At 59.3% G+C, this 24,678-nt stretch overlaps 2 protein-coding genes across 6 annotated transcripts; one reads left to right on the top strand and one right to left on the bottom strand.

Moving 5' to 3' along the window:
* Positions 1-4,265: 4,265 nt before the first annotated feature.
* LOC106033210 (adhesion G-protein coupled receptor G5) lies at positions 4,266-14,520 on the bottom strand. Of its 5 annotated transcripts, XM_013176582.3 has the most exons (14): positions 14,397-14,520; positions 10,485-10,610; positions 9,282-9,365; positions 8,985-9,063; positions 8,736-8,874; positions 7,543-7,680; positions 7,226-7,342; positions 6,954-6,996; positions 6,634-6,740; positions 6,299-6,417; positions 5,915-6,180; positions 5,740-5,839; positions 5,054-5,316; positions 4,266-4,914 (listed from the first exon to the last, which is right to left on the bottom strand). In XM_013176582.3, the coding sequence occupies exons 3-14, from the start codon at positions 9,343-9,345 to the stop codon at positions 4,838-4,840; spliced, it is 1,512 nt and encodes a 503-aa protein (XP_013032036.3). In that variant the 5' UTR covers positions 9,346-9,365; positions 10,485-10,610; positions 14,397-14,520; the 3' UTR covers positions 4,266-4,837. The 5 variants fall into 5 exon arrangements, with proteins under 5 accessions (XP_013032036.3, XP_066860736.1, XP_066860735.1 ...); XM_067004635.1 differs by having other exon boundaries at positions 6,299-6,740; XM_067004634.1 differs by lacking the exons at positions 8,736-8,874; positions 8,985-9,063; positions 9,282-9,365; positions 10,485-10,610; positions 14,397-14,520 and having other exon boundaries at positions 4,266-4,638; positions 4,793-4,914; positions 6,299-6,740; positions 7,543-8,567.
* Positions 13,448-24,342, top strand: CCDC102A (coiled-coil domain containing 102A). The gene is made up of 9 exons (XM_067004632.1): positions 13,448-13,590; positions 15,761-16,406; positions 20,591-20,808; positions 20,929-21,037; positions 21,285-21,401; positions 21,512-21,721; positions 22,010-22,180; positions 22,277-22,380; positions 23,743-24,342. The coding sequence occupies exons 2-9, from the start codon at positions 15,843-15,845 to the stop codon at positions 23,867-23,869; spliced, it is 1,620 nt and encodes a 539-aa protein (XP_066860733.1). The 5' UTR covers positions 13,448-13,590; positions 15,761-15,842; the 3' UTR covers positions 23,870-24,342.
* Positions 24,343-24,678: the final 336 nt, after the last annotated feature.

Raw genomic sequence — 24,678 nt, 5'->3', positions numbered from 1 at the left:
GGAGACGGGGGCTGAGCCCAATTTCGGATCGAGCATCGGCATGTAGTCAGTAGCAGCCAGAGCTGTGGGAGCGTCACCACGAGCTGAGCCTGCTCTCGCAGGTCACCCTGACCATTTCACCTGACCCCATCAGGGACTGCCATAAATCTGCCTCCTGGGAGAAATGACACAAAAATGATCAGCAAGCAGAGTACGGCTGCCTCCTTCCCCTCATGCCTGTTGGTGCTTGCACCTTCCTGGCCCTTGCTGGAGTTGCTCTCCACTCCTTCCTCCGGCTAGTTGGCGATGTGGCTCTCCTCTGGGTCAGGTGCTGACCCCCTGTCCTATGGTCATGGCTCTGCTGTGGCTCTGATGAGGAAAGGACATTTTAGGCCATTTTCTTGCAACTGTTTATGTAACAAAGAGACTTTTGTCTGCTCTTGACGTTATCAGGAGGTTAACAGAGTTATTTTTAGGTTGATGTCTGCACTTGTTGATGTTATCGGATTAAGTCAGCAGGCCTTGCTGCTGTTTCAAAGACCCTTGCAGAGCAAGGGGGGAGGAAATCCTTGTGTTGTCCCTTGCAAGGGAAATTTGCCCTTGGGCTCAGGCCAGCAGCAGTCACTTGGCCTGATAAGGATTTATTGCTCAAGCTGGGAAGTTCCTAAAAGCCCTAAAAAGTTCCTAAAAGCTGTGCGAGCACCCACCCCAGAGCCTGTCCATGTGAGTGTGAATTTGGTAGTAACCTAGGTGGTCATCTAGTGTTGTTACAGTCCCTCGGGGGGTATCCCTGTGTCTCATCCAGGCTGGGCTTCAGGCAGCCCTTGCCTCGGCCCGAAGCCTTGCAGGGAGGAAGACCTGCCCCTTCGTGGTGTGAACACTTTGGGTGGGTGAAGTGCCTGGCGAGGAGCAGGGCGGAGGTGCAGCTGTGGGAACCGGGGTTCAGCCGGGCAAGGACGTGTCCTGATGAGCTCGCCACCAGGCTGCTGCTGGCTATGAGCCGGCGCAGGCAAGGGTGCCTTGGTGCCGTCTGAAGCCTGAGGCATGGCCAACAGGGGCAGGAGACCTGTTGGGCTGTACCAGTCCTGCTGGAAAGCAGCCACGGCCCCAGCCCAGAGTGCGGAACACCTCCCCCAGCCCCGCTCTGAGACCCTTTCGCCCTGCATTATTGGCAGGGTGCAGCACCCGGGACGGAAGCTTGGGAGCAACCTCACTTATCCAGAGCCAGTGCCAGGGTGGTGCAAGGGTGGTGTGTTCCCCTCAGATGGCCCAGGGACAGGAGCTGCTGCTGTGGTTGTGCTGGCTGGCTCAGCTCGGGCTGGCATTGCTGCTCCCATGGTGTCCCCAATGGCTGGGGTCTGTGGTTAGGGGAGGGCAGGGCACAGCTGCTCGCTGATAGCTGTGACGTCCCTGGGCGCAGTGATCCACGGACGCTGGTTCTCCAGGGCTTGGGGCTGGCTCCTGCCTCCCTGGTTGCCTGTTGCAGGCAGGGGTGCTTGTCCCTGGAGAGGTGCTGCTGGGGTGTGAACCATGAGCTTGGCTCAGCTCAGCTCCAGTCGGTGCAGGGGGAGGGTGAGGATGATGCAGCCACATCACAGAGCAGTGCTGGTAGGAGGGGACGTCTGGAGGTCCCTGATCCTGCTGAGCAAGACAGTGAGCAATGCCAGGGCAGGGCAGCCGTGCCTGTGTAGGGCTGAGTCTGGGAAACCTCCAAGGACAGAAACCCCAGTGAGCCATCCCAGGGCTGCACAACATTCTTAGCAAAGACTTTCCTCTTGTGCCCGACCTGAGCCTCCCCAGTCAAAACCATGGCGATGCCCCTCGTTACAGCACCTAGCACAGTCCAGAATAGCTGGATGCCAGCACCTCGGCCTCCACAGTTGCACAGCTGTGGGCTGCTCTCGCTCTGCCCTGCCTCCCATCTGCTCGCCTCACCTGGCCCCGCTCCCAGAGCCCCACTCCCCCAGCCAGTCTCACGAAAACATGTGCTGCCCTGAGGGCCGCATGCTGCCTGGGCTTGAGCTGCAGCAGGGAGAGCTCATTTGCATGGGAAAGCAGGAGGCAGAGGTGGAGAGGGAGCTGGCAGTTCCTCTGGAAAGAGGTGAGGTTTGCCTTGAGGAGCCTCGGTCCCCAGCTCCTCCCGGCTTGTCCCCCTTGCATCCGGACCCAAAACTGCCCTGCCAGTAGGTGTGGATGAATACCCATTGCAAGCCCAATGATGGGCCACTTATGGCTCTGACCCTGCATCTTTCAGCCTTGATCATAAAGTCAGCCTTTTACAGCCTCTTGGGACCCCAAAGGTCTCCAAATCAGGAGGCCAGACCTCCCCTCATTAGGGTTTCTCCATCTGGCAGCAATGACAACAGCAACCTGCTGTCCACCAGGACTGTAAAACCCAACTGCAGAGAGCAATAAAACCATCTTGTTTGTTTGGGCTTGGCACTACAAACAAGCCGGCAGTGACGTCTGTGAAGTCAGAGTGAAAACTGGTCCTGGGGATAGTACAAGGATTAAGATGCTCCCATAGGACATGGGAAACTGGCATTGGTCGGCTCTCCAGCAGGCACCAGCAGTGAAGTCCCAAATCTAGATCCCAAAAGGGTCTTCCTTGGCTGGTTGTTCCCCCCAGGCTTTGAGGATTTTCACTCCTTCCAGAGCTTTGTCCATTGGGCTGGCACCTCAGCCTGAGGCTGGTGGTGAGGCATGGCAGTGGCAGTGGCAGGCACAGGGGAGATACCAGCTGCCATTGCTGAGGCAGGAATATCAGCCCTGACAGCCTGGCACGGGTCTTTGGCTGCTCCTCTGCAGAGCTCAAGTGTGGGTCTGAGCCTCCTGCCCTGCAGAAGCCCTGGCTACACCCTGGGCTGCAATCCCATGCAGTCCCGGGCTCCATCCTTATCCCAGCTGCTGCCCAGGTCAGAAATCCCATCCCACTCAAGGCATCAAATGCTGAGAAAATACACAGAATCTTGCCAGATAAGACTAAAGGAAAGGTAAATAGGATCGGTTCTCCTTGAGGAGGTGAGACAGGCTGCTCCCCCTCCTGCCCATGTTTCTGGGGCATCAGAGAGGCCACATCAGCTGTGCACTCTGTGCAGGGAGCCCCCTGGGGGCTCAGCCCTCCCCATGCCTCCAGCAAAAGCCCTGTGCCTTCAGTCCTAAAATTCATGTTATTTCAGTCCCCATCGCCATGCAGGCACAACCTGTGGGGGGGCCTTGGGGTGCCCTTCATCCCTGCTCCTGGCCTGTCGGTGTGGGAAAACACCTTCGCGTTCTGCCTGGCTCCCTCGGGAGTGCCATGCCCTGCTGGGACCCCGCTGCCCTGGTGCTCCTGGGATAGCCGGCACAGGGAGGCAGTGACGAGGTGAGTGTTTTCCACGAGCAACCGGATACAGGAACAAGGCGTCTGAACGCACCAGTGTCAGTGCACACAGTCACCAGCAAACTGCATGACTCATGCCACTAAACTCTTCCCTACGGCTTGGAGCTGGAGCCGCTTGAACTGGGAAGTGACTCCCCAGCAGGAGGTGCTCACAGTGGGGCTCATTTGCTGCCAGCCAGGCACTTGGCGCCTCACCAAAGTCCAGGCTGCTTTTAATAGCCAAAGTCAGATGCTGAAGTGCTGAACCATGCACAGCTCATAGCCACGAGGTGCAAGAGAGCCCGCAGGGCAGGGGCACGGAGCTGGCTGTGGCTGTGCCTAGCGCACTCCAACACTGCGCTCAAAGACCCAGACGGAAGGGCTTTTGTCTTTGCTGTGAGTGGGACGGATGGAAACTCAGAGGCACTTTCTTTCCTTTGTGAACAGAACAAAGAACAAGAGCAAGTGGCCTCCTTGGGTTCCCAGAAATAGGCCCCATGAAGCAGCCAGAAAGGGAAAAGTGGCACGGGAAGAAAGGGATGTGCAGTGAGCTGACTCGTGATGCCTGTTTTCCTGCCACTAGAGCAGAAACTGGCAGCAGCAGTAAATGGCCTTGTTGTCCTGCTGCTGTCCATGCCCTGCACCCTTGAGCTGCAAACATGGGGACAGGTACAGAGATTCATGTCCATGCCAACATCTCCACGGTGTGACACCTGTGATGTCCCTCCAGCCCAGCAGAGAGAGAACGCCTGGCTCCAAAATCTTGGGCTAAGAAGGGCAAAACTTCAGCTGCCTTGGGTAGTTGCAGGCTAAGAGAGCCCTGTGCGCTAGGAAGCACGTGGGGGTCAGGGCTTAATCACCATCTCCAACCCACATTTCCAGTCCCCACAATTTGTCCTTTCTATTTATTTCCTGCAGGCTGGGCTGTTTAAACCCTGATAAAGAGTTTATTTGCATTGAAGAGCTCTGCTCTGAGTCCAGTTTCATAAGAGAGAGGGAGGAAAGCCAATTTATCTTTGCTGTCAGCTCACTTATTCGTTTACCACCCTCCTCGCTACTCCAGAATTGCTAAGCCAAAGCCCTTGTGTGCATGATTGCTGGCGACTGGGGCTGTGGGCAGCCGCTGTCCCTGACCTCGCTCTTGGATGAGCAGGAAGGCTGCTTCCCCCTTGTCACAGGTGAGGAGATGCTGGGGAGAATGATCGCCATGCGCCGCAGTGCCTGCAGCTTTGCTTTGAGACAGAGGGTGCCAATGGCTGGCTGTCCCATGTCCCGCTCTGCTCCAGCCCATTTGCACCCTGTGGGAGAAGTCAATTCCAGTAAAAATGAGGGGGGCAGCAGGGACCCCCTGAGCCAAGTGTCCGGGATGGTGCAGGGCAGCTGGGCACGGCAGCGGTGCTGCGGGTGGGTGCAGGCCCCTGGCTCTGGGCAGCTCCTTTGCAGCTCACATACTTCCTCTGCAGCTCCTGGATGCCCACAGCCCCTCAGCAGGACGTGTTATCTGGAGGTGCTGCTGTCAGAGCTGGACTTGCTGCGGCGGTATGTAGTGACGTACCACAGGGAGATGAAGAGACCTGCAGGGGGGCAGTGGCACGGTCGCAGCTGCAGGCTTCCCCATCGCCATAGTGGAAGGATGAAGAGTGGGAAGCTTGCAAGCCCCCAGCAGTTTCCCTCCCCCCGACCTCCTTCCCTGCCCACGTGCTCTCCACTGACCTTGCAGGGAGTTGAGGATAGTGAAGAGGTAGAGCTGGGGGATGAGAAAGACGCCGAAGCTGAAGAAGGCCAGCCCCCAGGTGGTTCCCAGCAGGCAGGTGAGCCCCAGCACCGTTGCCCAGTGCCTTCTCGCCTGCCCCTTCTGGCGCTGGATCCTCCTCAGCATTGCTACCACGGCCACCAGCATCAGCATGTTGAAGAGCAGGATGAGGCCAGCATAGCAGAGGGTGACGCTGTGCGCCAGCCGGCTGGTGAGCCAGCACCTGACAGAGAGACACTCGTGTGGAGACGTGGGCCGGTGCCCCTAACCCAAGGGCTGGGTGTGTGGCAGGGCTTGGTGGTGGAGGGAGGAGGGGAGGGATGCAGCCATCCCCGATCACCCCATGGTGCTGGGAGATGGGGCATCTAGGAGGGAAAAGTGCCCCTGAAGCTGCCTGAGGCCCACAGCTACCAGCTGTGAGGGGGCATGGCAAGAAGGTGCCCCCATCTGTAGTGAGGTGGGGGCCTGCAGGGTTCCAGAGAAATGTCCAAGCTGATAAAAAGTGTCACCTGCAGAGCTATCACCAGCTTGTGCTGGTCCTGGACCCAAGTCAGCTTTGGGTCCTTGGGGTGCATGGGGAACCCGAGGTGCTTGGGGTACATGGGGTACCTGGGGTGCATGGTGAGCCAGCAGCCCCCACACTCACATGTTCATATTCTTGTAGCCGTCAGTGGTGCTGATGAAATGGTGCCCATAGGTTTCTCCACTGAAGATCAGAACAGCCATCACAACCAGCGTGGGCAGACCTGGGGGCCAAGCAGAGGCTGTGTGGGGCTCGGCTGGGGCAGCGGTGCCGGCGGAAGCCCATGGGAGCCACTCACCCCAAGCAAAGAGGCAGAGCTTGAGGAGGTATTGCTGAATGTAGATGTTGTAGACCTTGACGAGGAGGAGGTAGAGGTGGAAGGCCTCGGCACCCATCCATGCCAGGGAGCTGAGGAGGCTTCCATGGAGCAGGGCAGCAGCGGCCCGGCAGAGCCCCTCGGTGCTGGTGGCCAGCGGCTTGCTCAGCAGGAAGCTGCCATTGAGCAGGAACAGCGCAGCCAGGAGATTCATGTGGATCCTGGTCGTATTGTCCTGTGGCCTGCGCCTGCAAGAGCAGAGAGGGCAAGGGGGTGCGGGTGAGTGCCTACCAGCCAGCAGGGTATGGCACGGCACAGCACAGCGCATGGCCTGGAGCGGCACGGTGTGGCGTGGCATGTCTCTACCTGAAGAAGCAGCAGAGCAGGAGGGTGCAGAAGGTGGCAGTGGCTGAGATGGAGCAGCCCACAGTGCTGATGTAGGTGAGAGACTCCAGTTCAGGCTGGCTCAGGTTTTGTGCCTGGGTCTGCCCAAGAGAGGTAGGGATAGGGTGAGCCACAGGAAGGTCCCACACAGCACCCACCAGCTGGGAAAATAGGGGGGGGGGGGGAATCTTCTTGCAAAAACCACCCCTCATAGCACTCTCTACACCCCCACGCACACCCACGCACACCCACATCCCCACTGAGCTGCCTGGAGAGCTAAGCAGGGGGAAGACGGGAAGGGAAGAAGGGTTGTGGACCATCAAGACAGCAAAGTAGCTGAGGTGGTGGCAGAGGCAGACAACGGTGCCCTCTTTGTGCTGGGTCTTGCAGCCCTCTCTACTCCAGCTGCCTGCACTGCCGGCGCCTGTGGAAGAGATGCTGTCAGAGGGTGCCCCGGCTCCCCACACGCCACACAGCGGATGGGAGACAGGCAGGGGCAGGCTTGCTGGCTCCTTGCTGGCCCTGCTCCATCTTCTCCCTTTTCCCCATGGCGAGAGCTGCCTGGGGGCTTGCAGATGATGCTTTCAGGTTGGCACCAAGCTGACCGTCCCCCCATCCTGGCTATGGACACACTTACCAGCTCCAGGCACCCAGAAGACACAGGTTGCATTGGAGGCATCCTGGTGGGAAGGGGATGGAGGAGGTGAGAGATGGGAACAGTCTCTGCTCCCTGGGGAAGAACACCCCCCCCCCTCCCCCGGATGCAAAGAAACATCCTGATCCTGATGCAAGGAGGGATAAATCTTATCTTTCCCAACTCAGGAGGAAACACAATGTTGGGGATCCCCCACATCTCCAGAGCTTGGCTGTGGCCAGCATCACTGGTGCCCACAGTGGAGCTCTGCTCACCAGCACCATGTTGTGCCAGAACTGGATCGCCACAGGGTTCACGAGCCCAGTCACGGTCCTGTTCTGCAGGAAGGCTCCCAGGATGTGGTTGTTCAGTATAGAGCTGTTCTGCTTATCCTGCAAGAGCCAGGGTTCCTGTGGGGAGTGCCTGAAGACCCCAGGCCCCCGTCGCAGCCCCACAGGACATTCCAACCACAACAGGCAACCTGCGTGGTGCAGGCAATGCATGGCATTTGGGCCAGTGTGCTGTGCTGCTCAGGGTGGCTGGAGAGGTCTCCCCAGGCACCCTCACCCCACCAGCACATGCCCTGGCTCACCAGGAAGATGTAAGGACTGTGGATGTAAATGCAGATGAGCGTCTGCTTCTCCTGTGCCCGGCTTCCCCGCACGAGCTCCTTTGGGAATCTCATGGCGTGCTTGAACTGTGCCATGCTTCGCCCCTTTTTCTGTGCCTCCTGGAAGGGCAGAGAAGGGTTTTGCCACCCAACGCCCAGCCAGCTCAGCAGTACTCTGCCCCACACTGCCCACAAGAGCCACAGGCCTGGGGACCAGGGTGGTGCCCTGGCTGCCCCCCGGCACAGCCACCCCAGTTCAGCGTCACTCCACAGCATTCCCCAGCTCTGGTGGCAGCTCCAGCCCAGTGCACCACATCCCCAGCTCCGCCGTGGTGTCGGAGCTGCTTGTGGACATGCAGGCATTGCAGCTGCTCCAAGTCCCGATGCTGAAGACCCCCCAACCTGCAACACAAGCACAGGCTGGGGCTGCAGGCGGAAGGACACGTAGAAGTTCACCCCATCTGGTGGGGGGGGGGGGCAAGCAGAGAGCAGAGGGCATTGCACCAGGATGCTTTCCCCGTGGGGTGTCGTGCTTTGGGAGGTGCCCCCAGAGTGTCTCAGCTCCCCCAGGTCCCAAGCAGGGGTCCCAGCTAACACACGGGCACCCACACTAGAGCTCCTGGGAAAGCCGCTTTGTTCTGCAGCAGCTACGCTTTGCAAGGAAGGGAACTTGGCTGGAGCGACCCGACCACAAAGCCGAGGAAGTCTCGCCGTCTCTGGTGCAGGAAGTGCTGCGGAGCTGCCTCTGCTCTGTTCTGCAGAAGTGGCCCCAGTGCTGTCCGCCGTCCTTTGCATCTCCCTCTTTGTTGAGCAAAGCCACGGCTCGGGGCTTCTTGTTTTCTAAAATCAGCCCTTCAGGCCCAAACGGCACAGGGGGCTGGCTGAAAACCCCGGCTTTCTGCAAGTGCACAGCAGAAGCCCCCCAGTGTCGGTGCTGGGGATCTGCAGCCTGCTCGCCTGGGGCAGCCCCGACAGAGCCACGTCTCCCGGGGTTTGGCTTGTGTAAAGCACACTCAGAAGGTGCCAAAAACCAACCTGCTCCTTGTCAACCCTGGCAGAGGTGAACGAGAGCCACCCCGGCATCCCCCTAGAGCCTCCCGTGCAGGGAGGAGGGATGGAGGGGCCAATGCTGTGTGCACGCTGCAGGAAGAGCCCGGCAACACAGGGGTACTGACCGTACTGCTGGTGACATTTAAACCTTTGAAGCTGTCTGCTGTAATACTAAACACATGGGTCTCGACCAGTCTGGCCTTGAAGTGCCATTCCCGCTTGCCAGGTTTGCTGCAGGCTAGCACCTGCTCAAGCTGATTTAACCTGCAAGGGGAAAAGGAGGGCTTGTGGGACAGGGTGCAGTGCGAAGCGGCCCCTGAGGCTGCGGGGGATGTGGAGGGCCTGGGGACAGCAGGGATGAAGCTGCCACTCACCTGTCCTGGTTGTACTGGGGGCTGTGCTGCTCCAGCCCCTCAGACAGGTGGTGCGTGAAGTTCTGTATATCCTCTATCTCTGTGAGAAGTGTTTTGGGAGCTGAGCCTCAATGCACAGCACCCTTCCCCACTCTCCATCCCCCTCTCACCCCAGTCTTCTCCCGTCCTCCCCTTCCCCCCCAAGCTGGGAAGTCCCAAATGGCCCCCAAACCACCCAGCTAAGACCAGCAGGCATCATCTCCAGACTGCTGCTGGCAGCAGGGTGGCACGCGGAAGATCTACAGGAGATGCCCCTACCTTGGCATGGCAAGACAGACTCAGCGAAGCAGAGGACGAGGGTGGTCAGCAGCAGGGTGGACATCTCCACACTTTTCTCTGCTCCTGTGGAAGGTACCCAGGAGCCCTTGGCCACCACTCAGTCGCAGGGTGGGCCCTTTCCCACATGCCGAGGGCACGTGGAGCTCCATGGCTGGGGGCAGAATGAGGACAGGGCCCAGGTGGCGTTGCTTGGAGCCCCAAGGGGGATGTTGCGGAGACAAAGTCCCAGCCTTGGGATCGCACTTGGGAAGCGCCCAGCCACTGTCTGGCCAGCCTGGGCTGGGACAGGCTGCCATGCAAATCCCTGTGGCGCTGCCACCTGCCATGCAAATCCCTGTTGTGCTGCCACCCGCTCTGCCACAGCACCAGGGCTCACTGGGACTGTCCTGGTCCTGAGCTCCCCAGGAGGAAGCATCCCCAGCACAAGGGTGGAAGGCGCCGAGTAAGATTTGCATCTGTTGCAACGCTGCCCTCATATCTGCTCTCGGCTCCTCCATCTGCAGTGACAACACGAACCCCAAGAGCGGCAGCTCTTGTGAGGGAGAGAGGCTGCAGACCTCAATGGTGGTGTACTCCCCATGCACAAATACATGCAGAAATGTTTGTACTGCCATCAGGGCATAGCAGGAGAGACCCTTTTGCATTGCCAAGGCCAGTAGTGACCAGTGCAGCCGGACTTCCCAGAGGTGTCGTGGGCTGGTGATGCACTGTTGTGCTGACACCCCCCGAACACCAAGCCATGACTGCCACAAGCCTCTGCCTGCACGCGGCAGCAGCAGCAATGTCTTGGTCAGCAGGTGGCTGCTCCCCAGGCTGTCCATAGTCGCAGTGCTATAGCAGTGTTTGGCAGCCCACGGCTGGCACTTTGCTGCTACGTCCGTCCCACTGCACAGCCTGCACTCCAGCCTCGCCACACCACAGGTGGGTCGCCACACCACCCGTGGAGGGTCAGCACCCATGAAGGCTCCACGGGCCATCATTCCCCCAAGACAGAGCCAGGAGAGGAAAATGCTGATGCTGAAGGAAAGGGAGCTGGGAGATGCCGCCTGCGGACACCATGAGAAGCAGCTCCTTCCTGTGCTGTGTGCTCAGCCCTGGCCCCAGGAAGCCCCCATGCTGCGCAGGAACCCCTCCTGCCCTCCAACCCCAGGAAGTCCCTAGCTCCTGCAGGGAAGCCCCTACCTGCTGGAGCTGGGCCGGTGGAGCTGCAGCGGTGTTCAGGTGCCTCTGGAGCTGCTGTGCCACAAGCTTGGTGCAGGCACCACAGCTAAGCTGGCGAGCCGCTGGTTATCTCTCTGCATTATGGATCTGTGCAGCAAAAAAGGAAGTGCTCATATGCAGATGAGAAGATTAAATCAGCAGCACTTTCATATTTCCTGCTGCTTATTCTTTGCAGATGCTCTGCTGGGGTCCAGGGTCGCAGCTGGGACACCAGGGGCAGTGTCCCTGGTATGGCCAAACTTCAGCTTTGAGGCTGAAGGCTGTGAGGGCACAGGTCTGCCATTTGGTGTGGCCTGAGGACAATTGCCTCCCAGGTCACATTTGATATAATTGAGTTTCTGCATCAAATCAGCTTCTCACTGCCTCATTAGTAACCCTGGCTCTCCTGCCCTGAACTGTTCTGCGGAGCCTGGCCCCCACCAGCCCCCTCTGCCAGCACCGCAGCTGTGCCAGTGCCAGTTTGCAGCCAGAACCAGGGAATGGGGAAAGACCTCTGAGGCCAAAGGCAGGTGATGGAGAGGAGCTCCACATGGCGAGGCTGGATGGCACAATCTGATGCCGCAGCTACTGCTGGCCAGACCCACCCACATGCTGCCCTTTGCACAGCACCTTGCCATGACAGAGCAATGCCCAAATGGTGCCAGCTGGCCCAGCCAAAGGAGAACACACCTTTCTTTTTATCAAAAAGATCTGTTTGCCCCCAGAAAGCTTCACCCTGCAGCCCAGAGGCGGCTACCTTCAGCCTGCAGGCACCCAGCACCATTGGCACTGCAGGTCATGTCAGGGACTGGCATGCGGGCTACCCCCAGCCAGCGGCGGCAGGGAATGCAGTCACAGATGTGTAACCAGATTTCTTTCTCACAGCTCCTGTTGAAGGCAGCTTTGATGGAGGTGAGCAGCCAGAAGAGAAGCCCAGCCCAAATTCACGGGCCCTCTGTGAGATGAATTTGCCTGGACTCAGCCGTGCCAGTACCCGTCACTGGGCAGCGATGCTGGCTGACCCACACAGGGTCCCTGGCACCTGCAGCCACCCATGCAATGAGTCTCCAGGTCTCAGCCCATGGAGTGGCACAACCACTGGCCTCCGTCCTGAAGACGGGAGCCCTTTGGGGTGGATTTAGTGGAGGACTGCTGGGCACGGTCAGGCACTTGCTGCTTTTGGGACAAGCTGTGAATACCACAAAAGGACTTACTGCTGCAGAAGGTCCTTGAGCCTTCTGGTGTCACCACGATGACACTTTCAAAGCAAGCAGTTAAGAAACACTTCGAGTATTTCATCTGAGCATTTTCTGAAGAAAATTCAAGAAAGTTCTTGGTACAACTGGCTGTTTCCTCAAACAGGACTTTCAGCATTACTTTCTTCAAATAACTTCTGCTCCCAGCTAAAAGGAAGAAGTTCACTTCCAACCTCAATGTCTTCTGAACTTGGCATCAGCTCTTCCTCCCCTCTGCACTGCTCAGCTTGCCAGTGAAAAGCTCTGACAGGTTTCCAAGCCTGTTTCAGTGCCAGAAGGGCCAGCAGCTCCGGAAGCAGGTAAAAGTACAGCCTGCCGGCCAGCACAGCAGCGCAGGCCAGCCCCTCCTCAAACTGCCTGCAAAATCATTTTTCTCCAAGGCAAATTGCAGTGAAGGAGCGTGGGAGAGCAAACCCTCTTCCCTGGTGTTTTGAGGCAGCTTCCAGTGGAAAAATACTAGGCTTTGAGGGAAGGGGTGAAAACACACACAGGCAACTTCAGCTTTGTTTTAACTTGATTTTCCCTGCTCGCCTGACCTGGGGGACTGTTGGGCATCAGCACTGCATCCCTTCCCATGGGAAACAAGTGCTCAGGGCCACGTACATTTCAGAACTGTTGCCTGGAAAACCTCCAGTGAAAGGAAAAATATCCAGGGAAAATGGTGTTGTGGTGGTAAGACGGTCCAGGAGGGGAATACCGTGATGTGAAATGCTTCTGGATGGAGAGGACCTGAACATCGCTGGGTGCATCACAACCACCCAGAGACTTTGCTGTCTGGTGAAAAGCTGGGCTGGCACTTGTGCCCTCCATTGGGATGGAAATCAGCTCCGGCAAAGCATGCTTCCTCCTTCCAGTGGCCAGCCTCCATATCTAATGGCAATCCTAAGCTTTCCCACTATCCTGTTTTGGAACAAAACCTTTTGGTTAGGGTTGTTGTTGCTTGGTTGGAGCAGGGCAGAGCCAGCGCTAGGACACACAGCACTGTGTGGCCGTCCTGGACCTGCTCACCTGCAGGGACCCATGGCGGGCCATCCCATCACTACGAGGACCCCGAAACTCAGCACTATGTCCCACGGAGCAGGGAGGAATCCGGTGAAAACCTCTGCAGTTGAGGGTGGGGCAAGTGATCTTCAGCCAGAGCCCCTAAACGGCAGATCTGGAGTGGCGTGACGCCCCCAGGAGCACACAGAGCCAGGATGAAGGTGGGTGGGAGCTGCTCCTGCAGCCAGCCTCCAGCGCTGCAGCTCCAACAGCTCTGTAAGTGCTCGATCCCTCAGACGAAGGCAGGCAGCTGCAGCCCCACATGCGCGGCCTCAAGTTTGCATGTGAACGCGCCCACACGTGAGCACACACCGTTGCAGTCCCTCCATGGAGCACGCTCACGAGCAGACCCCCCAAGAGCGAGCGCACGCCTGCGAGTACCCGCAGGCAAGCACAACCGCACGCGCAGCCGGGCAGATGCGTGCAGCACAGCCGCCCGCTCGTGCCCTCACGCCCATCCTTGTGCGAACACTCGCAGCACGCTCGTGTGCGGGTGCCGCTGTGCGCGCCCAGACGCCCGCCACGCGGCCGCGCGCAGGGCTCCCCGCAGGGCTCCCACGCGCGATGCGGCGCCGCCTTTCCTCGCAGCCCCGCCGCGGGCGGGCCCCACGGGCCGAGCACGGAGCCGAGCGGCGCCGCCACCGGCCCCGGCGCAGCGCCGAGAGCGTGGCGTGGCCTGGCCCGGCCCGGGGCGGGGGGCGGGGAGCGGCGGGAGGAGGAGGAGGAGGAGGAGCGGACTCCGCCAGCAGCGCCCCGGCCCGCGCGGGCTGCCCGCACCTCGCCGCTACCCGGTGAGCGGCCGGCACCGGGCGGGGGCGCGGCGCGGCACCCGGCGGGGCGGCGCGGGCAACTTGCAAGAAAGTTTGGTGGGGCAGGGCGGGGGGGGGGGGGGGCGGCCGGGACGGGCTGGGACGGGCCGGGCCGAGTCGGGCTGAGCCGGGCCGAGCCGGGCGGGGCCGGGCGGCGCGGAACCGGACCGAACCGGGCCGTAGCGGGCCGGGCCGGGCGGGGCGGGGCGGGGCGGGGCGGGGGGCACGAAGGAATGCGGCGGCTCCCGCGGGCCGGGCGCGTCACCAGCGGGCGGCTGAGTGGCAGCGCCCTCGGCCAATGGGGCGTCGCGGCGGACGGGCGGCTCCGCCCCCGCGGGGAGCCCGGGGCGGCCGGCGGGGGGCGCGCGGTGGCACGGGGCGGGGGGGGGGGGGGGGGAGCCCGCGGCGGGTCCGGTGCCGCCGGGGCCTCGGTGCGCGGAGCTCGTCCCTGCCGCTCCCCGGTGCCGCGGGACCCAGAGTGCGGTACCGTTCTGCTGTCAGGCCTCTGGCTGCACCTCCCGTAGAGCTCTTCCAAAAGCCAAGCGCTTCGGTGAGTGCCGTCGGAGCACGGCATCGCTGCCCGCCGTGGGCACCCTCCTGGTGCTCGCGCTGCAGAGCCTGGCTGCAGGTCCGGGACCCTGCCTGAGCACCCCCGAGCTGGTGCTTCTGGGACGTGGCAGCCGGCACAGGTGCGTGGCCGGAGCAGGGCAGCCTCAGGTTTGCCCCCTCCATGGTGGCCGCACCACGTGGAGCACATGGTGCAGGGCACGTGCTAAGTTTTCACCCACCTTGTTCCCACTGGGAGCTCCTGGATCCACGCGAGGGCTCTGGCAGCACCCCAGCCCTGGCAGCAGCGGGGTTTGCCTAGAGGTGACCCCCGGAGCAGGGTGCTGAGACCGGCATTGGCTCTGGCTCCACGCTGATGGACTGGCAGGCTGCGGGCTGGCTAGCTCTGGCGTCTGTACTTATCCCATTAGGAGGTGTAGCAACCTCCCATTGAGGTTTCCTGGGTTGGTTTCCCTTTTTGGCAGAGCCCAGGGCTTCCCTGCTGCACCGAGGTCATTTCACAGCTGCAGGCAGCTGGCTTGAGCTTGTTGTTCCCATATTACTGTAGAGTGCATCCTGCCACCTCCGCACTCATCCTCCTGCCTTCAGTGCTGAGGTGAGCTGGCAGAGCCCAGCCTGGCCCTTTGGTGGTGGGGAGAATGCGCGCTCTGCAGTGCCGGCACTCCAGAGGCGCTCTGGTTTCAAGCTGGAGTGCACTTCCAACAGCTGCTCCTGCCATCCTCCATCCTGTTGGCACCTTTACCCTTTGCAGGAGCTGTTGGGGCTGCAGCTGGGTCCTGTGATTTGGCCAGCCCTGCTCCCCCAGTAACTCCGAGGGGGCTTGAACACTGGTGTTTTGCAGGAATGGGTCCTGCAGCTGCCCAGGATGGGCAGGACAAGCCCTGGGGTGGGTGCCATCTGCGGCAGGAGGGCAGCTGTCCTTGCCTCCATGCCCCCGCAGTGAAATGGCTGACCCCATCCTGCCCCGACCTTTGCTGTTGGCACCTGCAGGGGGTGATGGCATGGGGGTCCCATCTGCCCTCCCTCCCCCTCAGAAGAGACTCAGGGTGGCAGAACCACCTCCTGCCCCATGTGCATCCCTGTCACGCACCGGGCACTCTGCAAGCGTGACCTGTGGAGCCAAACCAGGGTAAGGTGCCAATGGCTGGGTGGTGAGTCCTTGCTGGGGACACCACTCATGGGGGACCCTGCTGGGGTCATTACTTGGGTCCTTGCTGAGGTCTTCACCAGGAATTTCTCTGAGGATGCCATTGGGGTCCTCACTGGGGATTTGTCCGGTCACATCCCTTGGGTCCTTGCTGGATGCCTTCTTGGGGACCTCACTGGGGAATGTCACCAGGGTCCTTGCTTGGGTCATTGCTAGGGACCTCACTAGAGATCTCAAGGCTTAGTGTGCCGCCTCCCAAAATGAGCCATATGCCAGTATCTGGTGCCAGGGGATGCCTCTCAGGATGATCCCAGGAGGTAGGTGGTGGCTGTCCCTATGTCCCCACATAGGCCATGCCACCCCCTTCCATCTGAGCATTTCAGCTCCTCCCTCTCCAGCCGCTGCGTGGGCTCTCCTGACACCTCCTCTTTCCCACAGGACCCCACGTCAGAGGGGACACCCCGACAGTGACGGCAAAGGTGATGCAACTGCCCTAGGGCCCACACCAGGGAGGTCTGCCATGAGCCAGAGCGGGGCCTCACGCCTGGCCGGCTCACCCCAGCTCCACGGGGGCTCACTGCTGGCCCTGCTGGGCCCCGAGCGGGGCAGCGGGGGCGAGCTGGCCCCTGCCTCATCCCCTCCCTCGCCACCCAGCGGGACACCCTCACCCGGGCCCCCGCCAGCCCTGCTGGAGGGGGACTGGGAGGGCCGGGAAGAGCTGCGGCTGCGGGAGCTGGAGGAGGCACGGGCACGGGCGGCCCAGATGGAGAAGACGATGCGGTGGTGGTCAGACTGCACAGCCAACTGGCGGGAGAAGTGGAGCAAGGTGCGGGCCGAGCGCAACCGGGCGCGCGAGGAGGTGCGGCAGCTGCGGCACCGCCTGGAGGCCCTCACCAAGGAGCTGGCTGGCTTGCGCCGCGAGCGCCAAGAAGGGCTGCAGGAGCGCCAGCAGCTGGGCCGGCAGCTGGCACGCCTCCGTGGCCGGGACCACAGCCCCGACACCGACACCAATGGAGATGGTGAGGCTGACACCGAACGGGAGCCCGTGCGCGACGTGGGGGCCGAGGCGCCTCCCAAAGCCAAGGTGAAGCTGCGGGCGCTGCCCCTGCCGGGGCCAGGGGGGAGGCAAGGGGGGAAATCCTGAGAATTGGGAAAAGGTAGGCATTGCAGGAGTTGGGAATGGGATGGGGGTCCTGCAGCCAGTGGGGCCAGATGGCATAGCGCCAGGCAGCAGAGTTCTCCCAGGTGGGGTGGTACTGCTGAGAGCACGGCAGGTTGGGGCCTGAGCCCCTGGGAGTGGTGGGGTGGGGGAGTGTCACCAGACGGACAGGGTCGTGAGCAATGGGCATAGGGTGATGTGATAGGGAGGGATCACAAAATTGTCAAAATGGGGCTTCAGCAGGGTCACCCGCAGCACCTGCATGTAAGAAAAGAAGAGCCTACTAGGCACCATTGTAGAAAAATCCCCTAATCCCTTTCTAGGAACTCAACATGCCAGGGCGCCTTTCTTAGGTGCCTGTATACTAATGCATGCAGGATGAGGAATAAAGAAGATGTGCTGGGGATGTATGTGCAAATGCAGGGTTATTGTCTTGTTGGGATCACGGAGACGTGGTGGGATTACTCCCATAACGAGTGTTGCAGTGGAGGGATGCAGGCTGTTTAGGAAGGACTGGCTGGGAAGATGAGGAGGGGCTGAAAGCCGCTGTGTGGGAGAGCAGCCGGAGCACATGAAGCTCTGCTTGGGAATTTCTGGACTTCTGGTTTAAGATTAAAGAGATGAGAGGTAAAGGAGGTACAGGTGACCTTATAGCGGGTGTCTGCTGCACGCCGCCTCACCAGGCAGAACGAGCAGATGAGGCCCTCTACAGACAGACAGAAGCAGCATTACATTCACAGGCCCTGGACCTCATGGGAGACTTTAAGCACCCTGACATCTGTTGGAGGGACAAGACACCAGGACATAAACAATTGAGGAAGTTCCTGGAATGCACTGATGAGAGCTTCCTTCTCCAAGTGATAGGAGAGCCAATGAGGAGAGGTGGTCTGCTGGACCTCATGCTCACCAGGTTGTTGGGGACATAAAGGTAAAAGGCAGCCTTGGCTGCAGCGACTATGAGATGGCGGAGTTCAGGCTCCTTAGGGCAGTGAGGAAGATGCACAGCGAGCTCACTACCCTGGACTTGAGGAAAGCAGACTATGGCCTCTTTAGGGATCTCCTTGGTGGAGTACTGTGGAATAAAACCCTGGAGGGAAGAGGAGTCCAAGGAAGCTGGTTAATATTCAAAGACCACCTCCTCCAAGCTCAGAGGCAATTCATCTCAACAAAGAGGAAATCAGACAAAAATGCCAGGAGGCCCGCATGGATGAAAAAGAAGCTCCTGGTCAAACTCAAACACAAAAAAAGGCATAGAGAGGATGGAAGCAAGGATGGGTAGCCCTGCAGGAATACAGAGACATTGTCTGAGCCTCCAGGGATGAAATTAGGAAAGCTAAAGCCTAAATAGAATTGAGTCTGGCTGCTGGGACAAGAGTGATGGAATAGCTAGTCCCGGAAACCATTTCCAGGTACATGGAGGACAAGAAAACCTCCAGGAGCAGTCAGTGTTGCTTCACCAAGGGAAAGTCATGCATTATCAACCTGATAAACTTATGTGATTAAACAACTGCCCTGATAGATGATGGGAGAGGAGCGGGCGTTGTCTGCCTGTGTTTCCAGAAGGCCTTTAACACTGCCCCCTGTCAGGTCCTCACAGAGGAGCTGTTGGCGCAGGGTCTGGATGGGCAGACTGAGGTGGGTTGAAGCCTGGCTGAATGCCTGGGCCCGGGGCCTGGTGATCAACGGTGCCAAGAACGGCTGGAGGCCAGTGATGAGCGGTGTACCCCAGGGATTGATACTGGGTCCTGTCCTGCTTAAGCTCTGCATTAATGAAGATCCGATAGGGCAGAGGACGCCCTCAGTGGGTGTGCAGATAACACAAAGGCGGGAGGAGTGGCTGATGCACCATCATGGTCATGGTGCCATCCAGAGGGTCCTGGGCAGGCTGGAGATACGGTCTGCCTCCTGCAGTTCAACAAGGGCAAGAACCAGGTGGTGGCCCTGGGGAGGGAGAAGCCCAGGCCCTGGGACATGTTGGGGGCCACCCAGCTGGGAAGCAGCCTGACAGAAAAGGACCTGGGGGTCCTGGTGGACACCAGGGTGAGCATGAGCCTGCAATGTGCCCTGATGGCAAAGGTGGCCCGCAGTGTCCTGGACGGCATTAGGAGTGTTGCCAGCAGGTCAAGGTGATCCTGCCCCTGTTCTGTTCAGCAGTGGTGAGGTTACACCTGGAGTGCTGGGTACAGTTCTGGGCCCCCAAGTGCAAGAGAGCCATGGACAGACTGGAGAGAGTCAAAGGAGGGGCAAGAAGATGATGAAGGCGCTAGAGCAACACTCCTGTGAGGAAAGGCTGAGAGAATCAGGACTGTTCAGCATGGAGAAGAGGAGGCTCAGGGGGATCTCATCAATGTCTATAAATACCTGAAGGGAGGCTGCAATGAGGATGGAGTTCGCTCTTTTCTTTCAGACACTTTTTTTTTTTTTTCAGATCCCTCTCAGAGCAGAGCAGCTGGCCCAGGACTCTCAAAACCCTGTGCAGTGAGATGGCCTCAGAACTGCACCAGGTCCCTTTCCTGGGGCTTTTTCTTTGGAGGCATTGACCAAAATTCAGTGCCCAGATACAGGGGACCATGCCATCAGGAATGCTGCTGGCATTTCCAAGGGGAAGCTCAAGCACCAGTGTGTCCATGTGGGTTTTAGGCAGAGGTCTGTGCTGGAAGAGGGGGACCTGGGAGGAGGAACCAGAGCTACCCCAGGGATGAGCCCAGGTCCTCGGGCTGTGGCTCTGCTGCCATCTGCTCAGTCAAGGTGAAACACTGCACAGGAGCAGAAGTGGCATCTTGGGAAACTGTATCATGATGGTTCAGTACATCTGACTGCATGGCTGCTGAGGGTGAAATCTGAGAACAAACTAACAAATAGGCATGGATAATTGTGCTGTGGTAGCTGGTGTATATGTGTAGCAGGCACAGGCTGTCCAGAGGATTGCCCCATGTTCTGCAGTGGACTGAGCTTACAGTTAATGGCTGTAAGCCGTATTCTGCGCTGAAACCAGGAAATTTCTGGTGTAAGAACTCAAAGGAATCAGTTTGCACATTTTTAAGCAGGAAAAGTAAACATAATCGTGCTGCACTGCTGGAGGCCACAGCATCTGTAGCAGGGGTGTGTTGTTGAGTTTGGTACAGCTTTACCAGAAAACATTGTTCTCTGCTTGCGGCTCTGCAGCCTCCCCTGGCTTCCTGTGCAACCACCATAGAGCCTCACCAGGGGTCTCAGCACACAGCCCCTGCATCCCAAACACCCCATGGTAAGCAGAAACAGCCAGCATGGGCTCTCTTCTTGGCTCCTGAGGACATCATGTTGCTGGAAAACAGATTGCTGGGAAAAAAAAACGTGATTTGAGGAGGGAGAGGAGGATGGGGGGGACCCATCCCTTGTGGGCACGTCCCTGCAGCTCCCCTGACAGGAGCCCCGCAGTGATGGGGACAAACCCGCAGCCTCTTGCAGCCAGGAGCATCCCTGCAGCAGCTCCCAGCTGTGATTTCGTCCACGGGTATTTCCTGAGACCAGGAGCAGCTCTCCTCTCTGGGAGGTCTTGCTGTCAACAGTGTTGGCTCACTCTTCACCAGCCAGCTATGCCGACAGCCCCAGGAGCAAGCAGGGCTTTAATAGTGACCCGGCTGCAGTGCTGTACACACCCACCCATGGATTTTGTGGATGTGCAAAAAGCACAAGCAAGCAAACATTGAGAGGGGGTTTCTGCAGCAAGCTGACTTGCCGTGCACTGCTGGAGCCTGGTTAAAAATCTCAGTGGCATGATGGTCACAGTCAGATTGGTGTAATAAGTCAGTACTACCCGTCCCTAATACAGCACAGTACATGGAGCAAGGTGCAGAGGTTGGAGGCAGAAAGTGTGGTGGGTGTGAAAGTGTGAAGATGCACAGGGGCGTCCTCATCAGCCTTGATGGGGCTGGGCTGTCAATAAAGGGGGCCCAGGAGGGAAGGATATGGAGCAGGCGCTGGGGATGCTGATGACTATCACACACTGTAGAGCAGTGGCTGGCTTTCATGGTGCATGGGGAGCCAGGGCTGCACCCTCGCTGGGGAAGGCCTTGGCTTCCTGCTCCTGACTCCTTCCTCCCTGTGCTGGGCTGGCTGTGGCACTACAGGAGCTGGAGCTGATGGAGAACATCCTGAAGAGTAAGCAGGAGGGTGCTGAGAGCTGGGAGCAACGGGGTGCCCCAGGCACCCGGGCCTCCTTCTCCCGCCAGGAGCGGAGCCGTCTGCTCTGGGAGGACGTCAGCGTCATTGAGGAGGATGCCACCAAAATCACTGCCCTGAAGCTGAGGCTGGACGAGTCCCAGAAAGTGCTGCTCAAGGAGCGGGAGTGAGTGCTTGGGGCTTCAGGCTTGTGGGGTGCCATCCAAGCCTGGCTGGCAGCTCTCTCCACTGAGAGGGGATGGACCGCGAGGTCCTGCCAGCCCTCACTGGGGCTGCCTCTCCGCAGGGACAAGCTGGCGCTCAGCAAGAGCATCGAGAAGCTGGAGGGTGAGCTCAGCCAGTGGAAGATCAAGTATGAGGAGCTCAACAAGAACAAGCAGGAGGTGATGAAGCAGGTGAGTGAGGTATCCAGAGGCTGGGGGGGCATGTCCCTGTGGTAGTGCCATTGATCCAGCTACTCTGGTCCTTCCCCAGAGGTCTGGAGACTCCAGGCCTTGCTAGAGGTGGCAGTTGTGGAGTGGCCAAGGGGGACGCATCCCCCCAGCCTAGAGGGGACTGTGGAGACAGAACAGGGCAGTGGGAGCTCAACTGGTGCTGGGTGGGTGGTCACTGTGTGACTCAGGTGCTGTATCCCCCTTGCAGCTGAACATCCTCAAGGAGATCCACCAGGATGAGTTGGGACGCATCTCGGAGGACCTGGAGGACGAACTGGGTGCTCGCTCCAGCATGGACAAGAAGCTGGCGGAGCTGCGCATGGAGGTGAGGCTGGGTGGTGGGGGGCAGCTGGGGCACTCCAGTAAGAGAGGAGAGGGTATGGAGGAGCAGGGGAACCTCTGCTGCCCCTGGTCTACCCTGCGTCCCCTGCCCAGATGGAGCGGCTGCAGGCAGAGAACGCAGCTGAGTGGGGCCGGCGGGAGCGGCTGGAGACTGAGAAGCTCAACCTGGAGCGGGAGAACAAGAAGCTGCGGGCACAGATCGAGGACCTAGAGGAGGTGCTGGCTCGCAAGCGGCGCCAGACGGCCAGTGCCCTGGACACCGACCTCAAAACCATCCAGGCCGAGCTCTTCGAAAAGAACAAGGTGTGATGGGCAATCCCACCCTGGGCCTCCCCAGCCCTGTGCCGCTCCCTCCGAGGGAGCCCTGGGTCCCTGCGTGCCCCTGTCACTTCAGAGGTGGCTCAGCGTCCTTCAGGACCTCCTCCCAAACTCTGCCTTCACCCTTCATTTAGGGGGCAGCAGTCACCCCATCTCTGTTCTGTTACTGCTCCTCCATCATGGGGGGTGGTGGGAGAGGTCCCTGGGGAGGAAGAGGGGCTGCTGGGGGAGTACCCGCAGAGCGGCCGTGCTCAGCCCCCCTTCCTGCTGCAGGAGCTGGCCGACCTGAAACACATCCACACCAAGCTGAAGAAGCAGTACCAGGAGAAGATGGCTGAACTGGCCCACGCCAACCGCCGTGTGGAACAACATGAGGGCGAGGTGAAGAAGCTGCGCCTGAGGGTGGAGGAGCTGAAGAAGGAGCTGGCCCAAGCTGAGGACGAGGTGAGCCCCTGTGGGCAGCACACCCCGGGGAGGGGGTGGCTCTGCTTGTTCCATGGCTGCAGACAGCCCCATCCCTGTCCTTGTCCCCTCCCGCAGCTGGATGAGGCCCACAACCAGGCACGGAAGCTGCAGAGATCGCTGGACGAACAGACGGAGCAGAGCGAGAGCTTCCAGGTGCAGCTGGAGCACCTGCAGTCCCGGTGAGCAGGCTCAGAGGGCGTGACGGGCTGAGGAGGACACAAGGGCGGGCTGGTGTGCTCCCTGCAGCTGTCCCTCCACCAGCACCTCCAAGCGTTGTCTGACTGTGGCTGCAGGGGCTAAGTGCTCCCAGCACATCCTTGGAGCAACGTTTGTGCCAGTGGAAACTGGCTGACCTGCCTCTCCCAGTTAAACCAGAATGAGGCTCCTGCAGACCAGTGCAGCCTGGCTTCGTTGGGATTTCACCTGATGATGCCCAGGGTCAGGGCAGCACAAACAGGGCTGGGGAAGCGGGAACTGAGCCTAGGCTGCATTCTCTGTCCTGGGCTCCTTGGCTGGAGGTGAGGGGAAGGGCTGTGCTGGGACCAGCCAGCAGCGATGTCCCCAGAGCTGGGGAGGTGTCCTGCCCCGAGCGGTCAGGGTGCTCAGGCCTTTTGTCCTAATGGAGAGCACCTTTGTCCCCATCTGGGATTGTCCCACCTGAGACATTCAACAATACAAATCACAGAGCTCAAGACTCTGAAGGTTTTTGCAGGTACAGGTTTTTGCCTGTACTGCGTTCTCCTGGCCCCTGCCTGGCTCTGATCCTGAGCAACTGCTGGGGCGCCTCCATCCCTGTCCCTGGGTGGCACAGGCTGCCCTGGGCAGACCTGAGCCCGAGGAGTAGCAGCAATGCAGGCATAGGGAGCCAGCAGCCACTGAAAAGGCCTCAGGTTTTATTGCTCTTAAAACCTTTTCACTGGCCTCACTTTGCTTCTCCAGCAATAAAGCGATGAAATGGCCATGAGAGAGATCAATTCTGCTCCAAAACTTCTCCGGGAGGTACTTGGGGAGTTTGTTTTATAATCTTCCTTTATTTTATTGGGACATCTTCATTAAATCATAGAGGAATAATGGAGGCTTCATCTTCCCCCTCTCCCTGCCCCTCCAGCACACTCACCCTGAATAATTCATGCTTTCCAGTAAAATGCAGCAAACAACCAGGGAACGATGGGAGAGCTGTGTCTTTGCAGTCCTGAGCCCTTGATTTCAAATTTGCCCCATAAATCTTCGCTGATGAATTTTAATGCAGGAGTGAGTGAGGAGCTAAAAACACTGAGCTTCCTGTTGACTGGGCCATTACGACGCTGAGCCTGTGACTTGGCTCCACATCAGGACTTTCGGGGTTGCTCCATGGGAGAAGTCCCTAGCTGCTGGGTTTGCAGATGGGGAAACTGAGGCACATCCTATGGGGATGTGATGGTGCCTCTCTGGTTTGGGTCCAAGTTCCCAGACTTGGTGGGCACCCCATGAGTTGGGGGGGGTGGGTGGGATGAGGCAGGGGCTTCACCCTGCTGCCAGCCCTGGCATCTCTCCCTCTGCAGGCTGCGGCGGCAGCAGAGCACACCGCTCTTTGGCAAGATGCGCAGCACCCGCTTCGGCCCCGATGACCCTGGGGATGGCACCAGTGACCCTGACGAAGATGAGGACCTGCAGATACAAGTGCCCTAGTGCCTGGGGCTGGGGCAGCACCCCAGCCGTCACTGCCATGGGCATGTCCTGTGGTGGTTCCCTGCCAACAAGTGCCTGTCACCACCAGGCTCATCGCGAACCACATTCCACCCACATCACCTGCGCTATGACCCTAATATGGATGGGGAAACTGAGGAACAGAGCAGCAGGAAGATTCTTGCCTGGGGATGTCCTGAGCCTGCTGCCTCCACTTCTTGGACAGTATCTGATGCCCCTTGGCTGCCAGCTCCCCCTGGAAGAGATGTGGGTACAAAACTAAGCATCAACTGAGCAGACCAGGAGGAGGAAGCCCGGAGTGGAGAGGGGCACCGTGCTGAGTGGGGTGAACCAGGGCCCTGCAGCCAGTCAGGCTTTCCTGCCCAATTTTATATATATATATATATATAATATGTATGTATGTATTTGTATATGATTTTTTATTATAAATACAGAGCTCAGAGGGGCCCAGGCTCTGTTGGTGTCTTGGGCTGCTGATCTATCTCCACAGCTCCTTGCTGGCAGGCTCAGGGCCCTGCTGCAGGATCGAGAGTGGAGGGACAAAGGTACGCTTGGCCACCACACCGCAGGCAGCACCTGGGGGGATGAAGTTCCTCAGCAAGCTGCATGTGGGATGTAGTCTGTGACTGCTCTGGTGGCCCCGGGCGCTTACCCGTGGGTGCAGAGGTGCCGGCTGTTGGGTTCTGATCACAGCTCTGCATCCCAGTACCCGCCTGCCAGCCCGGGGAGCCACTAGGGCTTTGGAGGAGCTCAGACAGAGTCTCATTAAAAATTAATATTTCAGTGAGCTA

This window comes from Anser cygnoides, chromosome 12, assembly GCF_040182565.1.
Source record: "Anser cygnoides isolate HZ-2024a breed goose chromosome 12, Taihu_goose_T2T_genome, whole genome shotgun sequence".
In the NCBI taxonomy this organism is placed as follows: Eukaryota; Metazoa; Chordata; class Aves; order Anseriformes; family Anatidae; genus Anser; species Anser cygnoides.
Note: the sequence above shows the minus strand (reverse complement) of the source record. Positions and strands in the feature narration are given on the sequence as shown.

Coding starts and splice junctions, on each gene's coding strand:
- LOC106033210 (XM_067004633.1), bottom strand. CDS start 8,355: ATGCAAAGGACGGCGGACAGCACTGGGGCCACTTCTGCAGAACAGAGC. Junction 7,343..7,542: donor ACAGTCCTTACATCTTCCTG/GTGAGCCAGGGC, acceptor TGGCTCTTGCAG/GATAAGCAGAACAGCTCTAT. Junction 5,840..5,914: donor GCTCTGCCTCTTTGCTTGGG/GTGAGTGGCTCC, acceptor CTTGGCCCCCAG/GTCTGCCCACGCTGGTTGTG.
- CCDC102A (XM_067004632.1), top strand. CDS start 15,843: ATGAGCCAGAGCGGGGCCTCACGCCTGGCCGGCTCACCCCAGCTCCAC. Junction 21,402..21,511: donor TGGCGGAGCTGCGCATGGAG/GTGAGGCTGGGT, acceptor TCCCCTGCCCAG/ATGGAGCGGCTGCAGGCAGA. Junction 22,381..23,742: donor CTGGAGCACCTGCAGTCCCG/GTGAGCAGGCTC, acceptor CTCCCTCTGCAG/GCTGCGGCGGCAGCAGAGCA.